A 21,975-nucleotide genomic window follows, 5' to 3' on the forward strand; every position below is an offset into this window, starting at 1 on the left:
ATGGAAATATATTTATACAAAGAAAAAACAATTGCTCCAGAAATTTACTACAATCTGAATTTCATTGAAACCTGGTGCAAAATACAGGTAAGTGTGAGAAACTTCTCCGATAGCTGTTGTCGGAGTGTTGCTTTGTCACTCTGAAGGAATTTGTCTAAAAATCAATGTCTTCTTTGAAAATTTAGACCTTTTGGTCGGTGGTTTGGCTGGATTGAAGCCTCTTGCATGCCTGTTTTGGACCGTGGGCCTTATGTTTGATACCCTTACTTTAAAACTTAAATGAACCAGAAGCTTTAATGCACACATGCAGAACATCCCACCTCCTCTGATCGTCACGGTTTACTCCTGAACTGCAATTGTACTGCAGTTTACTCTCAAAATGCTTCATTCAATAATATGCAAGTGAGTAAAACTGTCAGTAACGTTCCACTGCCAGCTGAAGCTTTTCACATGTTTCTGGAACAGATCGATCTATTTTGGTGAGATGTGAGAATGTGTTGGAGAGAAGTGGAACCAAAACAAGTATCGGATCAGAAAACAGATAAGTTTGCTCTTCTAATTAGAAAACCAAATTAAGATAGACTTTCCAGACCCTCATCTGCATTTTTGTATGTCACAAATTCCACTATCATTTTATGGATTTCAGCCCATTAAATCAAAAATGTAAAACTATTAAAAATTGTCAAGAACAGCTGATGTGTGTTTGCAATGTTCATCTATCAGAAAGGCTTTTTTTTTTATTTAATACTTCAAAGTAGTAATCAAAGTATAAAATCTCATTTTTAATCTTACAGTAATTGTAAAAATGCATAATTTAGTGTTTCTCTTCCTTTCACGATGGGAAGTTTCCCGCGCTTCTGCGGTGATTGTTTCCGGGTCCTGTTGCTAGGAGACGACGTCGCACGTCGCTTCCATGGTAACCACCAGCAACAGCAGACGGAGGAGTGACTGAAGACGGAGTTCACCCTGAATTATCCCATCATGGCTTTACCTTTTCTGCCCGGCAACTCCAGAAACACTCGTGTAAGTTGTGTGTGCTTATTTCATTTCAAAGAAAAAATAAAATATTGGCAGCAATTTAAGACGATATGACGAAGTTGACGATGTCGGTTCGAGCTAACTCCTCAAACAATAAAGTCAAACTGGCGTCAAAATAACACGTTTTATTAGCTTTTATGAGTTCAACGTGTCTGAATGACATTAGAAAGCTTAATAAGGTGACTTTCAATGCTCGGTTTGTGTAAAATTACTATTTATGAGTGGTTTTTTTCACTAACTACACGCAGTAAATCAGCTATTAGTTTGACACGTGAAAACATAATACAAATTATCTATCATTTATGAATGTATCTTGTATGAAAATAAATTACACCAAGGAAATGACTGCTAACCAATGTACACCCACCTATTTAGGCATATCCTTTTAAACACACACACACACACACACACCACACACACACACACACACACACACACACACACACACGTTGCACATTTATCATGTCTGACAATAGGTAGGAAGAAGTGAAAGTTGTTCAGGATTCCAACAAGGTTAAAAACAACCCCTTGATTTTATTGGCAAAAAGTCTACCACAAACAATAAAAAACAACCAAATTATGCCTCATCATTAAAATTGGACATTTTTTCTCTGTTTCTCAATTAATAAGTGTGCTAAATAATCTCAATGTGATTACTGTTCCTGTAGTCAAGCATAATGAGACTTTTTTTTTCTTTTCATTTTTCCTCATATCAAAATGTAAGCATCAGTCAGGTAACCAGAGGCACTTCTTCAGGTCAAAGGGGCAAAAACATCAGTGTTTATGTCAGTAAATGAAAAATTTAAAGCAGAAGTGTCATGTTTTATCATCACAGCGATTCACAGCTAGATTTTTTCTGATTGTCAAGAATCCGTCATCATGAGCTCAGAAGAAACAAGTTACCAGATACAGGAGTAATAATGCTTCTCTCGTGTATACGAAACCCACAGCTGGGGAAGGAGAGATTCCACAAATCCCAGCATTTCGACTACACCAACGGCTTCCCGATGCTGGTGGGATCGGAGAAGCCGGGTATCGGAGGAGAGCGTCTGGTTGGACAGGAGATGAAACCACAGTGTTCTGTCGGCGGCAGTGAGATGCCCGCATGGCTGGCGTTTGACAAGCAGGTCATTTCAATTATGCAATCTTGTTTTTAAGAGTTTGAATTTATTTAAGTCACTGCTGTTATTTGTGAAGAAAAAAAAAACATAACTTGAAATTACATTTTCCATCCATCCATCCATCCATCTTCCACCGCTTATCCGGGGCTGGGTCGCGGGGGCAGCAGTCTGAGCAGAGATGCCCAGACTTCCTGTCCTCAGACACTTCCTCCAGCTCTTCCGGGAGGAGGGGAGGCCAGCCGCGAGACATAGTCTCTCCAGTGTGTCCTGGGTCTTCCAAGGGGTCTCCTCCCGATGGGACATGCCCGGAACACCTCCCCAGGGAGGCGTCCAGGAGGCATCCTAACCAGATGCCCGAGCCACATCAGCTGGTTCCTCTCGATGTGGAGGAGTAGCGGCTCTACTCCGAGCTCCTCCCTGGTGACTGAGCTCCTCCCCCTAACTCTAAGGGAGTCCAGCCACCCTACGGAGGAAGCTCATTTCAGCCGCTTGTATCCGGGATCTTGTCCTTTCAGTCATGACCCAAAGCTCATGACCATAGATGAGGTGTGGAACATAGATTGACCGGTAAATCGAGAGCTTTGCCTTTCGGCTCAGCTCCCTTTTCACCACACGGACCGATACAACGACCGCATCACTGCAGACGCTGCACTGATCCGCCTGTCCAATCTCCCCTCCATCCGTCCCCGACTCATCAACAAGATCCCAAGATACTTGAACTCCTGCACTTGGGCCAGAGTCTCTCCACCGACCTGGAGAGGGCAAGCCACCTGTTCCGGTCGAGGACCATGGCCTCGGATTTGGAGGTGCTGATCCTCATCCCTGTCGCTTCACACTCGGCTGCGAACCACCCCAGTGCATGCTGTAGGTCCGGGTTCGATGACGCCAACAGGACAACATCATCTGCAAAAAGCAGAGATGAAATCCTGTGGTCCCCGAACCGGACCCCCTCCAGCCCCTGGCTGCACCTACAAATTCTGTCCATAAAGATCATAAACAGAACCGGTGACAAAGGGCAGCCCTGCCGGAGTTCAACATGCACCGGGAACAGGTCCGACTTACTGCCGGCAATGCGGACCAGACTCCTACTCCGGTCATACAGGGACCGGACGGCCCTTAACAAGGGGCCCCGGACTCCGTATTCCCAAAGCCCCCCCACAAGACACCACGAGGGATGCGGTCGAATGCCTTCACCAAATCCACAAAACACATGTGGACTGGTTGAACCCTTGAGCACCCTATGGAGGGTCTAGAGCTGGTCCAGTGTTCCGTGACCAGGACGAAAACCGCATTGTTCCTCCTGAATCCGAGGTTCGACTATCGGTCGAATCCTCCTCTCCAATACCCTGGAATAGACTTTCCCAGGGAGGCTGAGGAGTGTGATCCCCCTATAGTTGGAGCACACCCTCCGGTCCCCCTTTTTAAACAGGGGGACCACCACCCCGGTCTGCCAATCCAGAGGCACCGTCCCCGACCGCCACCCGATGTTGCAGAGACGTGTCAACCAAGACAGTCCCTGCACATCCAGACACTTAAGGTACTCAGGGTGAATCTCATCCACCCCGGTGCCTTGCCACCGAGGAGCTTACCATCCACCTCAGTGACTTCAGCTTGGGTGATGGACGAGTCCACCTGTGAGACCTCAGCCTTTGCTTCCTCTACGGAAGACGTGGAGATGGGATTGAGGAGGTCTTCGGAGTATTCCTTCCACCGTCCAACAATATCCCCAGTTGAGGTCAGCAGCTCCCCACCTCCACTATAAACAGTGTTAGCGGAGACCTGCTTTCCCCTCCTGAGGCGCTGGACGGTTTGCCAGAATTTCTTCGAGGCCGATCGATAGTCCTCCTCCATGGCCTCCCCAAACTCCTCCCAGACCCAAGTTTTTGCCTCCACAACCACTCAGGCTGCAGTTCCCTTGGCCTGCTGGTACCCGTCAGCTGCTTCTGGAGTCCCATGAGCCAACAAGGCTCGATAGGATTCCTTCTTCAGCTTGACGGCAGCCCTTACTTCTGGTGTCCACCACCGGGTTTGGGGGTTGCCGCCACGACAGGCACAGGAGACCTGGAGACCACAGCTCCGAGCAGCTACTTCGACAATGGAGGTAGAGAACATGGTCCACTCGGACTCAATGTCCCCAGCCTCCCTCGGGATATGAGAGAAGCTCTCCCGGAGGTGGGAGTTGAAAATCATGCTGACGGAGGGTTCCACCAGACGTTCCCAGCAGACCCTCACAATATGTTTGGGTCTGCCAAGTCTGTTCGGTTTCCTCCTCCGCCAGCGAATCCAACTCACCACCAGGTGGTGATCGGCAGGTCAACAGCTCTGCTCCTCTCTTCACCCGAGTGTCCAAGACACGCGGCCAGAGGTCAGATGACACGAAAACAAAGTCGATCATCGACCTCCGACCTAGGGTGTCCTGGTGCCAAGTGCCCTTATGGACACCCCTGTGCTCGAATGTGGTGTTTGTTATGGACAAACTGTGGCTAGCACATAAGTCCAATAACAGAACACCACTCGGCTTCAGATCAGGGAGGCCGTGCATCCCAATCACCCCCTTCCAGGTCTCACTGTTGCTGCCACGTGAGCGTTGAAGTTCCCCAGTAGAACCATGGAGTCCCCAGTCGGACTGGGCCTTCGGGTCGGGATAGGTGACTCACTGTTGTCTTGGCTTATGGGCCGAACAGCAGTGCAGAGTACCCGGCCTTCTTGGAGTCCCTTGGAGGGGTGCTGCACAGTGCTCCGACTGGGGAAATTACATTTTATGAATTGTCAATCATTTTAAAGTGAAATGTCCAAAAAACTTTGCTGTTGCATTCTGCATGTTTTTCCAAACTCCCCTGACAGCAGGGCTTTGAGGCTAAAGGCCTCAGTATGCTTCCCCATCGCCGCGACGTCGTTCCTACGACATCTACGCCGTAGCCCTATGTCAGGCTATGCTAGGGCTTGACCTCCCAAAAATCGTGACTTCGCGTCGAGGCAATGCATGGTGACGTGAACGTCGAAGGCTGTGATTGGTCCACTTTCGCGTTGTTTATAGAATGAAGTAGAACTCACCCCGAATGCTTTTCTGATCCGAACAGTGCTTCGGGGGAAATTTAGATCCAATATTGAGCGGGGCACATCCCTATACTGTTAGCAGTAAGCACTGTTAGCAGATGGGGCTATGTGTATAGCCGCTCCTAAAACGGCTTTAATCGTCCAAAAACTCATTAGTTTCACCAATATTTCATCATGGTCCACTCAGCCTCTCCTCCACGACAGCCCGGTGTCGCCAGATATGTCATATATGCAGATATATGTTCGGTAAGTGCAGCGTGTCTAGATATCTATGTCTAGATATCTATGTCTATAGATCTATGTCTAGGTAAAGCCGGAGCTACGGAAGCCGCATTGTTGTTGTGACTGCCGATTGCGAAACAAAGACACCGCCACGCCCGCCTAGCGGCTTGGCGGTGAAATTGCAGAGGAGGGCGTTCCCTTGACGCAGAATCAAGATATGTTCAGTGACGGCGTAGGGTTGCCGGCGTATGAACGACGTCGCTGTGACGGGGAAGCATACTGAGGCCATAATGCTAGTTTAGCTTTCATGGCAGCATCACTGATATCTCAGCTCTGGCCTCAGTGTTCTGTCTGCAGCTTTTAAGAAAAAAAATCAAATCAATGTTTACTTTAAAATTTTTAGCGTTTACCTGATGGTTTGGCCGGATTAGAGTCTTTGAGGGGCCAGTTTTGTCCCACGAACCTTATGTTTGACACCCCTGTTTTAAATCAAGTCTGCATTAGCAGTAACATTTGCATGAGGCAGATGTAAAGGCTGAGGCTGTCCTCGGTCCCTGCAGGCGCTCTGTTTTGAGGCCTACTTCCAGGAGGCCGTGCAGGAGGTGCAAGAGGGCAGGAACCGCATCAGGAAGTGTAAGATCTACTTCTACCTGGAGGACGACACCATCCAGGTGGTGGAACCCGAGTACAAGAACAGCGGAATCCCACAAGGTGCGCCCTCTGTCCGCCTCTGGGAGCCCGGGAGTGCTGGGCCTGAGGCATGACGGGTGGTTCCATTCCCTCTGTGACAGGAACGCTGATCTGCCGCCAGCGCATCCCCCTGCCGCCCCCCAACCAGGAGCGCTTCTACAACATCTTCCACTTCAACATCAACCACCAGGTGGTGCTGTTCTCCCGCACATTCACCGTGACCAACTGTGACACCTTCACCAGGGACTTCCTGAGGAGGCAGGGGGTGCTCCTGAATGCCCCTGCCGAGGCCCCCGCAGACCCCTACTGCAGCTTACGGCAGCAGGTGGGTTTGCTGGAACAGATCTCCTCTGTTTTTACTGAATCGTGACCCATCAGCAGCCAAGTCAGGAGCTGGGAACAGACACGGTGTAGAAACATCCAGGATGTGCTTTAAAAGACGAACTGGACTCAGCTGGCAGAGTGGCTGCAGAGCTCCAACATCTGCCTCATGTCCGAGTGTCCTTGAGCAAGACACTGAATCCCAGACTGCTTCCGGTTGACGGAATGAGTGTGATTAAGGGTCTCTGCTCAGTGAAAAATCACGACTCAAGTGAAAATCATTTCCTATCAGAAACTTTCAGATGTTTCCTATGATATTAAGTAGAGGTGTCCCCGACTAAGAATTTCCATAGTCGAATCTGATTCGTCCGATTCTGCCAATAGTCGACTGATAGTCGAATCTATCATCTTGTTTGGCGGAGGTGGGGGTGGGCGCTGCAGAGCGTGCCTACACGGGGAGTCGGAGCAGCACAGCACAATGCAGAGCGGTGCTCACACAGCACACGGAGCGTCGGGGCGCCTATACCCACAGCCGGCCCTGATTGCACTAATAATAATAAAAATACAAATAATTAAAAAAAAAACAAAAAAAAAAAACAGCGCAGGCAGGTAAAACAACACTTTTATTTTTTCCGACACACTGAAACACAGACTGGAACAAAGTGTCGGTAACTCTAAACATCAAACAAATGAAGTATAGTTCAAATGAGCAGAAACCAAACCCTCTTCTAACAAACGGGCTAAAGCATGTTATTTATTTGTATCTATAATCTCTGCAGAGAAGCTCACATTTTTTGGCTAAACAGTTTCTCACATTATCTGCTCAAATTAAATGAAAGGCTTAATTGCACTGTGTCGGGTCCGTTCGCAGCGCAACATCCATGCAAAAACAAACACTAAATTAAATAGAATTAGCCTTTAGATAAATAAAATAATAATATAATAATAACCTAAAATATTACAATTAAACGAAATAAAAGTCAGCATTAAAAATGAGAATTGAGTAACAGAACCGTCTTTTAATAGCCCAATTATCTGGCTACTTACCCGTTTAATGTGGAAAGCCATGTTGTTGTGAAGTGATACGAAAGGACACAATTTGCATTTGACTTTTTTTTGGATCATCTTTGACTTGGTCTGAAGTTCTGTTTTTTTTCCGACATTGTAAGACTTTTAAAGTTAAGCCAAATCACCACCGAGATGCTGCTCTGTGACGGAGCTCTGCGCAAAATGGGATTGTGCCACTCACCATGGTGGTTGATTCACAGACACTAAATAGATAGAATATTGAATAAACTACAAGTTAAGTAAATTTTTCCACAGTATATTTGATAGGCTAACATGTATATCAAATAGGCTTTATATCATGTTTATTTGGGGAAAAAAAAACCAAGCAATTCTATGTAAAATCAGTCATTCAGCACCACCATGCAGCTGTAATGGAATGGTCCTCGTTTAATAATCACATTTTTTCGATGCTTCGACTGCGTGATTGGCAGTCGAATCAGGCCCCTTCGAACGAATCGTCAAATCGTTGACTATCTGAGGACGCCCCTAATATTAAGTGAATTCAAACATCATGTTCTCCCATTGTTATGTTTATTTAGTTAATTACTAAAACGAAGAGCAGCACCCACTAGTGGCCAAACATGCTAACTACACCAACTTCAAATGAGAAACTTTCCACAAACGAAATTGAGTTGAAACTGTCGTGTAGACGGGATCTCGGTGGGTAAAGGCAGAGAGCGGTGTTTCTGACGTCCCCGTTGCTCCGGGCTGTTTCAGCTGGAGGACAGTATGAAGCCTCTGCGGCCGTACGAGAGACACGACACTCTGAGACAGTTCCTGGACCACGACGGGAAAGTCCTGCGCTTCTACTGCCTGTGGGACGACACGGAGAGCGCGTTCGGCGAGCGGCGGGAGCTGGTGCTGCACTACTTCCTGTCTGACGACACCATCGAGATCCTGGAGGTCGTCCCGCCCAACTCCGGGAGAGACGCCCCGCCCAGGTTCCTGCAGCGCAGCAGGCTGCCCAAGGTACTGACCCGCAGTTAGGAGGGCTCGGTGGGCGTTCCTGAAGAGTCCAGGACGTCGAAGATAGAAAAGCTTTCAGTCAGCGGTCTTTTCCGTTCCAAACATGAAGGAGTGCCACGCTTTTCTCTTTTCTCTCTGGCTGAGTGACATTTCTCCTCCACCGTCCTCATTCACTCTGACAGCACACCGCCCCACAGCATTCTGGGTAATTCAACTTGAAAGACAGCCAGGCAGGCTTCAATCGTCTGTGTGTGTGGTGTGTGTGTGTGTGTGTGTGTGTGTGTGTGTGTGTGTGTGTGTGTGTGTGTGTGTGTGTGTGTGTGGGTGTGTGTGTGTGTGTGTGTGTGTGTGTGTGTGTGTGTGTGTGTGTGTGTGTGTGTGTGTGTGTGTGTTCAATCAAGTTATTTAGTTTGCTCCAGTTCCTTTTATTAAATGTCAGCCTCAAAGGTTAACCTGAATCTACCAGCCAATTGGAAATCACAGCATCAGTAATCATTTCTTTCTTTCTCCACCTTACAGTCTTTCCTCCTCCATCTCTCCATCGCTCTGTTGCTCCCTCTCTCCCTCCCTCCACCCTTCCCAAGAGAAGCCATGTTTCCCTCCCTCTTTCAGCTGATTTCAGTGTTTCTTGCGGTCTTTCTTATTGGTGTTGTGTGTGTGTGTGTGTGTGTGTGTGTGTGTGTGTGTGTGTGGTGTGTGTGTGTGTGTGTGTGTGTGTGTGTGTGTGTGTGTGTGTCTGCTCCCTGCAGAAAGCTCCGGTCCAGATGAAGCAGCCCGGAGAGGTCACGGCTCGCACTGTGCTCAACGTTCTGTCCTCCGAGAACCAGGGGAGCCACTACATCCTGGACAACCTCAAGGTGTGTCCCCATCAGAAACTATGCTTTAACCGCTGTGTGTGGCCATGAATGTAAAACTACAGCCTTTATATATCAAAAAGATTCCTAATTATTATTTTAAATCGTGACTGATAGCAGCATTTCCATAACTAATTGTGATTAATCGCATTTTGAATTGCATGTTTAAAATGCTGTTATTTTGCATTTCACTGCACTTTTAAGCCCATAATGTAAAACATTCCTTACCAGAGTGGCTGAACTGGGAAACAAATGAACACAAAGAAGGAATTTCCTTTTGGAATTTCTTTCAAAATGAAGTTCTATGTAGTCCGACTGGTCCAGTTCAAAGATCCTTCTTAAACAAAAAGCTCCATCCGTGATGAAACCAGGACTTAGAGGAGAAAACAGCAGTCCAGATTCAGAGGAATAGAGTAACAACATTCTGCCGTGAGACATTCAGTAGATCAGCTGACTGTCTGATCCTTATTTTTGAAATCAATAATAGAACCATCAGAAGAACAATCAGAATAATCCTAATCTGAAAGATCAGCAGGAAGTGATCTGGACTGGAGAGATCTGAACTTTAAGACAAAAAGAACAGTCCAGAACACAGAACAGTCCAGAACATAGAGAGAACAGTCCAGAACACAGAACAGTCCAGAACATAGAGAGAACAGTCCAGAACACAGAACAGTCCAGGACACAGAACAGTCCAGGACATAGAGAGAACAGTCCAGAACACAGAACAGTCCAGAACATAGAGAGAACAGTCCAGAACACAGAACAGTCCAGAACATAGAGAGAACAGTCCAGAACACAGAACAGTCCAGGACACAGAACAGTCCAGGACACAGAACAGTCCAGAACACAGAACAGTCCAGGACACAGAACAGTCCAGGACACAGAACAGTCCAGGACATAGAGAGAACAGTCCAGAACACAGAACAGTCCAGAACATAGAGAGAACAGTCCAGAACACAGAACAGTCCAGGACACAGAACAGTCCAGGACATAGAGAGAACAGTCCAGGACACAGAACAGTCCAGGACATAGAGAGAACAGTCCAGACCACAGAACAGTCCAGACATAGAGAGAACAGTCCCAGGACACAGAACAGTCCAGAACATAGAGAGAACAGTCCAGGACACAGAACAGTCCAGGACATAGAGAGAACAGTCCAGGACACAGAACAGTCCAGGACACAGAACAGTCCAGGACATAGAGAGAACAGTCCAGGACACAGAACAGTCCAGGACACAGAACAGTCCAGAACACAGAACAGTCCAGGACACAGAACAGTCCAGGACACAGAACAGTCCAGAACACAGAACAGTCCAGGACACAGAACAGTCCAGGACACAGAACAGTCCAGGACATAGAGAGAACAGTCCAGGACACAGAACAGTCCAGGACATAGAGAGAACAGTCCAGAACACAGAACAGTCCAGGACATAAAGAGAACAGTCCAGGACACAGAACAGTCCAGGACACAGAACAGTCCAGGACATAGAGAGAACAGTCCAGGACACAGAACAGTCCAGGACACAGAACAGTCCAGGACACAGAACAGTCCAGGACATAGAGAGAACAGTCCAGGACACAGAACAGTCCAGGACACAGAACATTCCAGGACACAGCTACGGGAGGAGATCTGGATTTCCTAAGCTTTAAATGAAGAATCTAATTCATCTGAGCTGCTCAGGCTGAAGAAACGGTGTCCCAATGACAGCAAGTGGAAATCAGTCGATTTCATCTGTTTTAGTAAATGGTGTTTTCTGTACGTTTTGTCGTGTCTGGAATTAATCGATAATGAGAAACATGAACCAGGGAAGTCATATGGGACACCAGTGACAGCTGAAGCAGCTCCCCTGGTCTCCATGTCCCCCTGGTCTCCATGCTCCCCTGGTCTCCATGTCCCCCTGGTCTCCATGTCCCCTGGTCTCCTGCGTGTCCCCGCTGAGCAGACCGGAGCGCTGCAGGACGACTTCTACCAGGACTGTGATCTGACCGTGGGCGGGGAGCTGAACGTCTGGGGACGTAGGGTGATCCTCACCGACTGCGACGACTTCACCAAACACTACTACCGCTCCAAATACGGCATCGGTAACCAACACACACACACACACACACACACACACACACACACACACACACACACACACACACCTTCATGGCTTTCAGCTAACCGAAGCACACACACTCCATGAGGAGGATGAGGTGGAACCAGAGAACAACAACCAGGATAGGGGGCTGTAGAATTCACCAGACGACACGACGAGGAAGAGGAAGGAGATGAAGAAACAAACGATCCAAACTGGCAACAAACAAGCCAGAAGAGAGAGCAAGCGACGGGAAATGATGAGATGTTTCTTCATTTGTCCCACAATGGGGAAATTTGAATTTTAGCAACTTCAATTGGACAATAATCAAACCTGAAGTCATGAAATGGGTGTTAAACATAAGGCCTGTGGGCCAGTGCCAGCCTGCAGGAGGCTTTAATCTGGACAACCCATCAAGTAGAAATGTCAAAAAAAAACATTGATATTTTATTTTAGAAACAACCTGGTTGCTGTCAAATTATCCTGAAATTCATGCTGTCAGGGTGTAAGAATACCCATAATGCAACAGCGAGTGAAGAAGTTTTTTTTTTTTGGACATTTCAATCTATTTTGCACCAGAGCGTTTCATTAAAATTGGCTTTATTTTAAAAGGTTTGTCTTTTTCCATAGTAATTCATAAAAATGTAGCTATTTTCATCATTTATTCTCTGCACCACAGCAAAGAAAAACTTTAAAGTTAAACTTATCAGTTATTTTTGGTCTAATTCACCAGTCCGGCCCCCTCGAGATGACACTGGGCTGAACCGGAACATGTTGGACACCCCTGACATGAGTCTCTGCATATACTGCTTATCTGATGTAATTTTCTTGCCCTTCCACACAACCCAAACCCCAAGTTGGTTTCCCATCAACCCTGATGGTTTCAGTACCTGAACATGAACACTTGAGGGCAGTAAGAGCACACACAAACCGTTACCACTCATCAGCTTCCAGAGACCAGGACCAGTGTAGCCCAGCCTGGTCCTGGAGGGGTCCGCCGACCTGTGCAGAACCTGCCACATTAGTCACAGCAGTAAGGGGGGGTGGGGGGGGGGGTTGGGGCTGTGATGGAGGGTCGGCCGTGACTCTCAGCAGTCAGAGGTCAGCTCGGGGATGGATGACTGGCTCCCCTCCCCGCTCTCTTTCTTCTTTTAAGTGTTCTGTCTTCACTCCGTCAGAGGACTTCACCCCGGTGCAGTACAAAGCCCCCCCGGCCCCGAAGCCCCCGAGGCCGGTGCCCCCCTACAACGGCTTCGGCTCGGAGGAGGACTCGCTCAGCTCCTGCAGGGGTTTGCTGCCCAAGCCGCCGCGGAAAGATTTCCACAAATTCATGGAGAATGACCGGTGGGATGAGTCGTGTCGCCGTCACGTCACATCACGGCGTTTCCTCGTCTGCGTGCTCGAATCACGCTCTCCATGAATTAAATCATTCAGGGTGCTGAACTTCCTCGCAAAGATGGCGACGACCGACCCCGTCGACCAGGAGCGGCTGTTCCACGTCTCCTACCACCTCTGTGACGACACCATCAGCGTGTTTGAACGGCCACAGAAGAACTCAGGTGAAAACGTACAGACCAGAATGACCACAAACCGCAGCACCAACTCTTTCAGTTTGGAAACCAGTGAGCTGATACGACTGAATCATTATTCTGAAGGACGAACGTCAAACCTGCCACTTTTCTCACAACTCAGCCCGTTTTACCTTCCTGAAAATGGAACTTTTGTATAGGTTTTTAAAGGTATCTCTCTGTCTTAGTCCATCCATTCATCCATTCATATAACCTATTCATCCCTCCCTCCCTCCCTCTTCCTCCCTCCTCTGGTTCCAGGTGTGATCGGTGGTAAGTTCCTGCTGCGCTGCCGTGTTAAGAAACCGGGCCAGGATCTGTTCAAGAGCGAGTTGTCGGAGTACTTCACAGCTCCGGATCTGTACGTCGGAGCCACCCTCTGCCTCGGCGGCAGGAGCTTCCGGATCCTGGAGGCTGATGAATTCACCCTGAACTACATGCAGCAGCGCGCTGACGAGGTTCGGAGCCAGGCGTCTGTTTTCCGAGGCGTTGGTATCAGGCTGTTGGCTTGTGGACGAGAAGCAGTCGGTGATCTGTCACCGTTCCCAAACGCCATGTGTGAAATGTACGAAAAACAAAACTTGTTTCTGTGTTGTTGTTGTCGTTGTTTTTGTTGCAAGTTTCCCAAAGCCAACGTTGGCAACATCCTGAGCAAACTGCGATCTGTTCCGGAGGAAAAACAGGCTGAGATGAGGAAGTATCTGGCTCTGAGCGACCCGAACAACACCGGCTCCATCGCCTACGAGTCCTTCAGTACAGAGCCCCGACTGAGACCGTTGTGCTGATTTGAGTAAGTTTAAAAGAGAATTTATTTAGAGTAGCGATACAATAAAATAGTGAAACCCAAGGTGAGATCTCAGTGATGCTGCCGAATGCAGCAGGTGTAATTGTTTTGGGGGTTTTTTGTGAAAATATAGACTTTTTTTTTTGTCATGCATGCTCTGTGGCAGAACAAAGAAAATCTTTTGCCCACTGAAGATGAAATTGCTCTGCATGTGGCCCCAGAATTAAAACCTGTTTTAAACCCTGTTTTCATGGCTCGGGTCTGTTTTAGTGTCAGAATGGCAGCGTTGACCGCCGTGACAGGATTATATGGTTGACCCCCTGTTCCTGTGTGTCCAGGAGCCTGCTGACGGGTCTGGACTGCGGCCTGTCCGAGCACGAGGTGCTGGTGCTGGGCCGAGGCTTCTGGGAGCGTCCGCAGCCCGAGCCGGACCTGGGCCTGATGCTGGCCGTGGCCCAAGACCTCCTCCGGAAGAACCACTTCGAGCAGTTCCCCCACCTGGTCCGGGAGTTCACACACCAAGACCCAGAGAAGTGAGCCCTCGCTGCCACCGCCCCGCGCCGCCCCGCGCCGCCCCGCGACGCCCCGCGCCGCCCCGCGCCGCCCCGCGCCGCCCCGCGCCGCCCCACGCCGCCCCACGCCGGCACAGGGGGGTTTCAGCTGGGATCAAAATACAGTTCCAAACCGAAACAAGTCACCATGATCTGTAGACTCCAGCGGAGCCGCCACTGGCCCCGCCCCTCACAGCAGCACCAGACTGGAGCATTGGATCCAGATGGACCCCAAAGCCCTGGATGGCAAACACACACACACACACACATACACACACACACACACACACACACACACACACACCACACACACCACACACACACACACACACACACACTGAAACACACCACGTTGGTTTACCGCTGTCCTTTTTCAGTGTTCACTGCACAGAGGGGTCGTCCTGTCCCGCTTCCAATCATTTAATGAGGACTGGATTTCAGATTGAATTAATTTAAATAAATTGAAAAAAGAAATCTAAAATAATGGGTTCAGCAGCAAACCATTCGAATCCGGGGTCTGTCACACTGGTGAAATAGTGCTATACTTACCTTGACCTTTGAACTTTAAGGTTTATCTTTGAGTGTAGGTGTGACAATGACACTCCTGGATTTAAACTTTGTAAACATTTGAAAATGGAGGAATTTAAACACTCAGATGTCAATTAATTCATCATCAAATATTTTGCTTTTTTTTCGAATCACTCCTGAAAAAAGCAGCACAATATTATCTTTATGTATTTAAGAACAGATTAAAATCACACTTTATCTAACAGCTTCTGGTGAAACAAAAGAGAAAGTTGTATCATTTATTTATGAATGTTTGAACTGTGATCTGAGTGGACTTGACCTCAGCGTGGTAGGAGGGTCAGCGAGTGGGTTCGCTGAAGTGGATCTTAATCTGTGCCACAATGTTAAGCTGAGCTGTCTGTTATACAATCTGTTGACACCCTCAGTTAGCGTCAGATTACTCATACCGCATCCCGGTAATGAAGAAGGCATGACTGGGAATGCGCACTGCGGACTGTCTGGCATCACAGTGGAAACAACTGTGGTCCTAAAGGACAAACATTCCCTGTTTCTCACACACACACACACACACACACACCACACACACACACACACACACACACACACACACCACACACACGCTCTCTCTCTCTCTCACACCGACATTTTCCACTGAAAGGTAAAAGGAACTCCACACAGGAATAAATAATCAACAGAGTTCGGCTCAGATTGATTCAACAAACAAACAACAGCCGAGACGGCGTCCGCACGCTGGAGCGTCTGTCCATTCTGGGAAACCTCCACTGTCTGTCTCCCCTTTGTCTCCCAGGACGGGCCGTCTGTCTCCCAAGACATGAGGACTATCTGTAAAGCCTTCACAGCTTCCTCTGTCTGAGAACCTCTGCAGGCTCTGCTCCGGAGGTATGAACCCACTACTCACACATCCTCTCAGTGATTTCTGTCATTCCTTTTTAATTAATTTGGAGATTAGGCCCGAGCTTTTTTTTTGGTTGTTGTTTTTGGAAAAGGTACGATGCTGTGCAAGCACAGAAAGATCTGATTGCTGAAGATGCTTTAAACATTTATTTTTGGCGTTTTTGCTTCAGAAAGTGTTACACAGCAACATTTTGAAAATCATGTCTGTTTATTTAGAAACTGCGGAAAAAGCTGAAAACAATGTAGTTAGCCTGTCAGGTCATGAGTTGGCGCTGTTCACTGTTTTTGTAATGAAACCACACACACATCCGGCAGAAAACAACACACTCTAAACATAACAAAGGAGAACAGACAATATGGACAATATGTACAGAACCCCAAGCTGGAATGTTATTATGGTGACTGAGAACTTCAAAACTACCAAGTCCCAGAGGATATGGGACCGGAACCAGGACAGGGACAATATGGACTGGGAGTCATCACACTTTGGAGGAAAATCCTGTTCTGATTGTTCCATCATTGTCCAACACTGACCAAGAGCAAAGTTTTAGAAAAGTTGTGTTTTCGAATTGCTGTCATGGAGACAGAGCGTTTTCACAAAGCTGGCATTTCCCCCGTTCCCCATGGCGATGGACTGAAATTGGTTTTTCCCTTATGTCCATGGAGTCTGATGGTTTTCTTAAAGTGGTATTTAGGCCCGAGCCCCTGGCCTGCCAAGGGCGAAGGGCCTATTGTTTCTGCAACACACAGACAACGACGAGTCGAGCGCGTAGCGCTCGACCTCAGGCCTTTCACACTCTCAAAACACACAATGATGACAAGTCGAGCGCGCAGCGCCCGACCACAGACATCATTCAACATGTCCAGACACATACACACCGACATGCACTCACACATACGCGTGTGCAAACACAAAAATGCACACACACACACGAATTTTCGAGCGCGCAGCGCTCGACCACAGGCCTTTCACACACTCAAATGTACAAAAGTGACAAGTCGAGCGCGCAGCGCTCGACCTCAGACATAGGCCAACATGTCCAGACATACACACCCTGACATGCACTCATACACACGTGTACAAATACAAAAAACACACACACACTCTCACACACAAACATGAGTTGTCGAGCGCGTAGCGCCGACCAGACATTCACACTCTCAAACACCTGAGTGACGCGTCGGGCTTGTCGAGACCTTTCCGAAAATATATAACATGTGGGCGAAATAATGGCAGAAAAAAAAAAAGCATATTGTTTTTGCAAAAAATATTATTCTTTCTTCTTCTTCTTCTTCTTCTTCTTCTCTTCTTCTTCTTCTTCTTCTTCTTCTCTGCTCTTTAAACTGGAATTTGACCCCCTGAACATGCTCGAAAACTCACCAAATTTTGCACAAAATTCAGTTCCGGCGAAAATTTTTTTTTAATGTGAATTTCAATATTGGGATTTAAAAATTGGCTCTACAGCGCCACCTGCAAAACCCAAAATGCATTGCGTCAATGGGAGGGGGTCCGCAATAAACTTTGTCGTACAGCCACAAAATTTGGTATACACATGCGCGTTGTCGGGACAAACAAAAATATTATTATGACCCCGACCTCAAAACAGCAGGAAAGCAGCCAGCTTGGATTGAATTTTCAAAATTGCCGAGTCAGCGCTTTCCAGGGCGTCGTACAAAATGTTCGTTTTGATCGCGCGCTTCTCCAAATGAGCTGAAATTTGGTGGACACCACCTACACGAGTAGACAATTAAAAGTTATCCAATTCACAAATCTTCAGGTTACGGTTTCCGCGTGGCAACGCCGCAAATTTGATGTCAAATTTTGCCATTTTTTCAGTGTGATAAATGGCTGCCATTTCTACATAATGACTCCAATCCAAACCAAATTTTAAACACTGATTAATCCTTCCTTCCTGGACACATAGACAGTGAAATTTTGAAAATCGGCGTTACAGCGCCCCCTACAGAATCAAAATAAAACCTGTATGGGGAGTAAAATTATTAGTTTATCAGAAATGAATGGAATTTGGTTGATAATTCCGTCATGTCGTCCCGATCAAAAAAGCAAATGGTAACCATATTGTATTATCAACGGTGTTGCCGTGGCGATGGCAACAGTTCCCCATGTTATTCTAATGGGCCCAAGTGAAAAATCTCCCATCAAATCAAATTTACTTGTTGCCATGGAAATGTGCCAAATTTGACAAACATCAATGAAAGAATAAAGCGGGGCGGTCAGGTAAGCGGCGGGCGAGGGCCTTTTGACGTCGCTCGCGGCTTTAATTTTGTTTCCGTTTCCACGGGCTTGGAGTTGGAGTCTTCCAAAAGTTCGACCTTAGGAACCACTTTCAAAAAGTTTCATTTTCACTGACTCGAACACTGACCAACTTTTTCATGTAAACGGATCCCAAAAGGCAACATTTTCACTGAAAATGTCTCGTAAACAAAAACTTCCAGCAACAACAGTATATTTTATCACCACTTTTCACACAGTTCAGCTTTTGAACTGTGTGATAAGTGATGATAAAATATATTTGAACTGGGCTGAAATATATTCAAAGTGAAATAAGGATACAGAAAACGTTAAAGACACAGGTAGACGACCCAGAAGCCTTTTGGTAGTAATCAGTCCATAAAAGTACAAGACAAGAACAAACCAGGAAGTGATCGTGACACAGATGACGATCGAACGAAAACGGGATCATCTGAAGTTTAACCCAACACTAAACTCTCAGAGACCAACCTGTACTCAGAGGCGGGGAGAAACCAGGCACAGCTGAGAACACTGGAGGGTGATGGGTTGGAGGAAAACGGCTCATAAAGACCTGAAACGAGACAGAAACCCGGGACAGTGACTCCCGTGCTGCTTTCCATTGAGGGGTAGACGACCTCTCGGACTTCCGCCTCTGTTTGGAAGTCATGTGTTTAAATTGCTGTCAAATCCCAACATGCTGGTTTCTAATCCGGATGCACGTCTGCTGCAGGTTTGCAGACGGAGATGAGATCGACTACCACGCCTTCGTGGCTGGGATTAACTGGACAGAGCATCCTGCTCCCCCCGTTTGGCCGGAAGACGTCCTGAAGGTATGAGATTTAGAAGTAATGTCTGAGAGCAGGAGGAGGAGTCAGAGTGTGGCCACAGATTGGGAAACTCAGTCTGTATTTTACCTGTGAAGAAGCAGACAGAAGACCAACTAACTGAGTGGGATTGAAGCATAATCTGCCATATAATCCTGCTCAGACAGGAAGGAGCAGCTCCTTTCTTTCACTCGCTCACATTTTGTACCGATTTGTCACGCTTTGTCAAAACCACATCTAAGCAGAACCAGGTGACCGGCAGAGACGTTCAGGATGGGAAGACGGGGGGAGGAGGCTCGATCTGCATGTGTGTTCGCTGACATTACTTCCCCGCCACCGCTCTCCAACCAGCGTCCAGCCCCAGACTACCGGGTCGGCCTCGCTCGCCTTCCCCTTCCCCCGAAAGTGATGTATGGCACACGGGTCGCCGTGCTCGGCGCCGCCGCCGCCCGCCTGTGGGAAATATCAGCGTTTGGCGGTGTCGTCTGGAGGCGGGCTCGGTGAATTATGAGAAATGAATGTCGAGCAGAGCACGTTTTGGTCCAGGAGCCTCAACCGGGCCAGACCAGTGAAATGTCAGGGAAAACTGTCTCAGGAGACATGATGTGGACGCAGCGCAGTCTTTTCCCCGCCCGACCCCCCACCCCCGACACTGCTGGTGAGCCGGTCCAACCACTTTTGGTGCTGTTGCATTTTCTGAGACGGGGTGTAAAGTTGCGTTTTCAGTGGTTCAAAGCATCACTGTCGTGGAAATGCACCGCCAGAATTCTTGAACCTTCTGTTTTCTCTTGAAAACATTTTGCCATTGCTTCGTTTTTCCAAGTGTAATTTAAACCTTTGTGTGAAGTGATCCAGTCCAGAGACTTACAGTACAAAACACATCACGTCCTTCTGACTCTCATCTGAAGTGTCATGAGAGGAAACCGGTCCTGAGGTTAGTGTCAGAGGCGTTTGGTTGTTTCAGACACAGCAGCTGTGTCGCGCCGCCTCGCCGGCCTCAGATCTCCCTTCTTTTTGGTCTCTGCTGCAATTTATGTGCTGTTCAGCACCGGGTCACTCCATGTCAGGGTTTCAGTAAATTTTCTCAAACGGCCATCTTGGATTGGTTTCATACCGATCATAAATATTCAACGGAGCTCCGACAAGCAGCACATAATGTTTTTATGTCTTTAAAATGAGGTCTTGATCTTCACAATGACGCTGCTAAAGCAAGGCCTCAGACAACTGCATTTCAACCATGCATGAAGCATTTCAGGTGTTTTAGTCACGGCAAGTTACAACGGCCCCTAAAATCAAGAAATGGTTGATGATCTTTAGACAGAACTGCAGCAGATCTTTAAAAAGTTCCATATGTAAGTCATCATCTGAAAAAAAACTGAAGCAATATTTTAAGTTGTGTATATCGACATGACCAGACCATTTTTTCTCTCATTTTGTTTTTTGTAGCAAAATATGTTAAAGCTATTGTAAAATGAAAAAATTTAAAAAAACAACAACAAATGTTTTACATTTATGCAGCAACATTTCAAGTGAAAACGCATCTTTTTTGCATTTTCCTTTCAGGAAAGTATCATTTTTGAAAACAAAGTCTGTTTACATATCAATCACAGAAACTTTTGAGATCATGAAGTCGTTGTCCAGAGGAACTTTCAAAGGCTTTCCATGCAGACGGAATCGGAGCATTTTTGGTGGCTCCGATCACTGTTGTGTGAACGGGACCCGTTTTCTTGTTTGTTCTTTCATATGTATAACTGAAATAAGGTGAAGAGATGTTACAGTAAAAACTCTCTTTAGAGCCAGAACCTTCAAATAACCAGAAGGTGACGGCAATGTCCGGTGAGCTGAAGATAAAGATAAAGCGGGTGATCGTCAGCGTAGAGCAGCGGCCTGTCACAGCACCGACATGTCTCTTCCTCTCTCCTCCAGTTTGATGTCGACCGAAGGCCTGACGCCGACGGAGCTGCCGTGAAGAAGGTCAACTACTCCGCCCTCCTGCACGACGTGTTCGGCTTCCTGTCCGACAGCGGCGAGCCGCCAGCCGCCGCCACGTCCACGTAGGCAACGCACGCCGGGAGGTGAACGGCGAACATCCACGTGCACCACGCCGTCCTCCATTAAACAGCCTGGTACATCGGACCAGTGTCTGTGTTTTTATCAGGGGAGTGTGTGTGTGTGTGTGTGTGTGTGTGTGTGTGTGTGTGTGTGTGTGTGTGTGTGTGTGTGTGAATAATCCGAAGTTTGTTTTCTTGTGTACAAATAACTGAGCTGTAACGGTGTCAGAGGTTTGCGTGTCAGTTAACTCATCCAGTTAACTGGAAAATTGGTGCTTCGGGGGAGAAAAGTTCTGAGAACACAGATGCTTTTTGATGTGTGTGTGTGCGTGTGTGTGTGTGTGTGTGTGTGTGTGTGTGTGTGTGTGTGTGTGTAAGAAGAAGCGAGGCGTTAAAGCAGAACCATACTGTATCTCTGCTCACACATGCTCATTACCGGGTTCTTCCTCTCTCCTCCACCGCCGTGTTGAATGTTGGTGGAGGTTTAAATGGCCTCTGGGACAAACGGTGAGCGCTGTATACCCAGTCATAAAAAGGTTAATGTGACTTCATGACATGTGAATAATGTACAAAAAAAAACAGGATGAACTCAATCAAAACACTGTATGTTATTATCCATGAAACAAAAGCATCATGTCAGACGTTATAAATAAAGACGTTTTACAGAGTTTTGAGCAGGTGAGTAAAGCAGTTGTTGAAGTTCTGCTGGAGGACAGAGTCGTGGTGCGATCGGGGCTTTTTGGAGATTCCTGACAGACCGAATGCGTCGTGCCGGTGGAAGATCTGGACTGCAGCCGGTCGGTGTCGTCCGCCGGGAGCCGTGCTGTTATAATGGATGCGATCTGACATCGTCGGGCTGAAATATGAAGTCCTACCCCGAAAGAGACGTTTAGGTGGGAGCAGATGTTTTGAGAGCCTTTCCAGATGTGACAGCTGCCCGTGCCACAGGCGCTGATGCTGCCTCGCACCGTCAGACGTGCTAGCTCTTTAACTGAGTGCCAATAACAAGCCACATGTTCTGTCTTGGTTTTTATTTTTTTTTTCCATTCGGGACGACATGGCAGCAGTTGTTTTCTCACGTC

At 47.4% G+C, this 21,975-nt stretch overlaps 1 protein-coding gene across 1 annotated transcript; it reads left to right on the forward strand.

Moving 5' to 3' along the window:
* Positions 1-981: 981 nt before the first annotated feature.
* LOC115403281 (EF-hand domain (C-terminal) containing 2) lies at positions 982-20,900 on the forward strand. The gene is made up of 14 exons (XM_030112143.1): positions 982-1,023; positions 1,989-2,165; positions 5,999-6,149; positions 6,230-6,453; positions 8,235-8,486; positions 9,233-9,340; positions 11,284-11,422; positions 12,597-12,762; positions 12,853-12,977; positions 13,248-13,444; positions 13,607-13,761; positions 14,109-14,303; positions 18,749-18,848; positions 20,769-20,900. Exons 1-14 carry the CDS (start codon positions 982-984, stop codon positions 20,898-20,900), a joined length of 2,163 nt encoding a protein of 720 aa, XP_029968003.1.
* Positions 20,901-21,975: the final 1,075 nt, after the last annotated feature.

Source organism: Salarias fasciatus, chromosome 16 (genome assembly GCF_902148845.1).
Source record: "Salarias fasciatus chromosome 16, fSalaFa1.1, whole genome shotgun sequence".
Lineage (NCBI taxonomy): Eukaryota > Metazoa > Chordata > Actinopteri > Blenniiformes > Blenniidae > Salarias > Salarias fasciatus.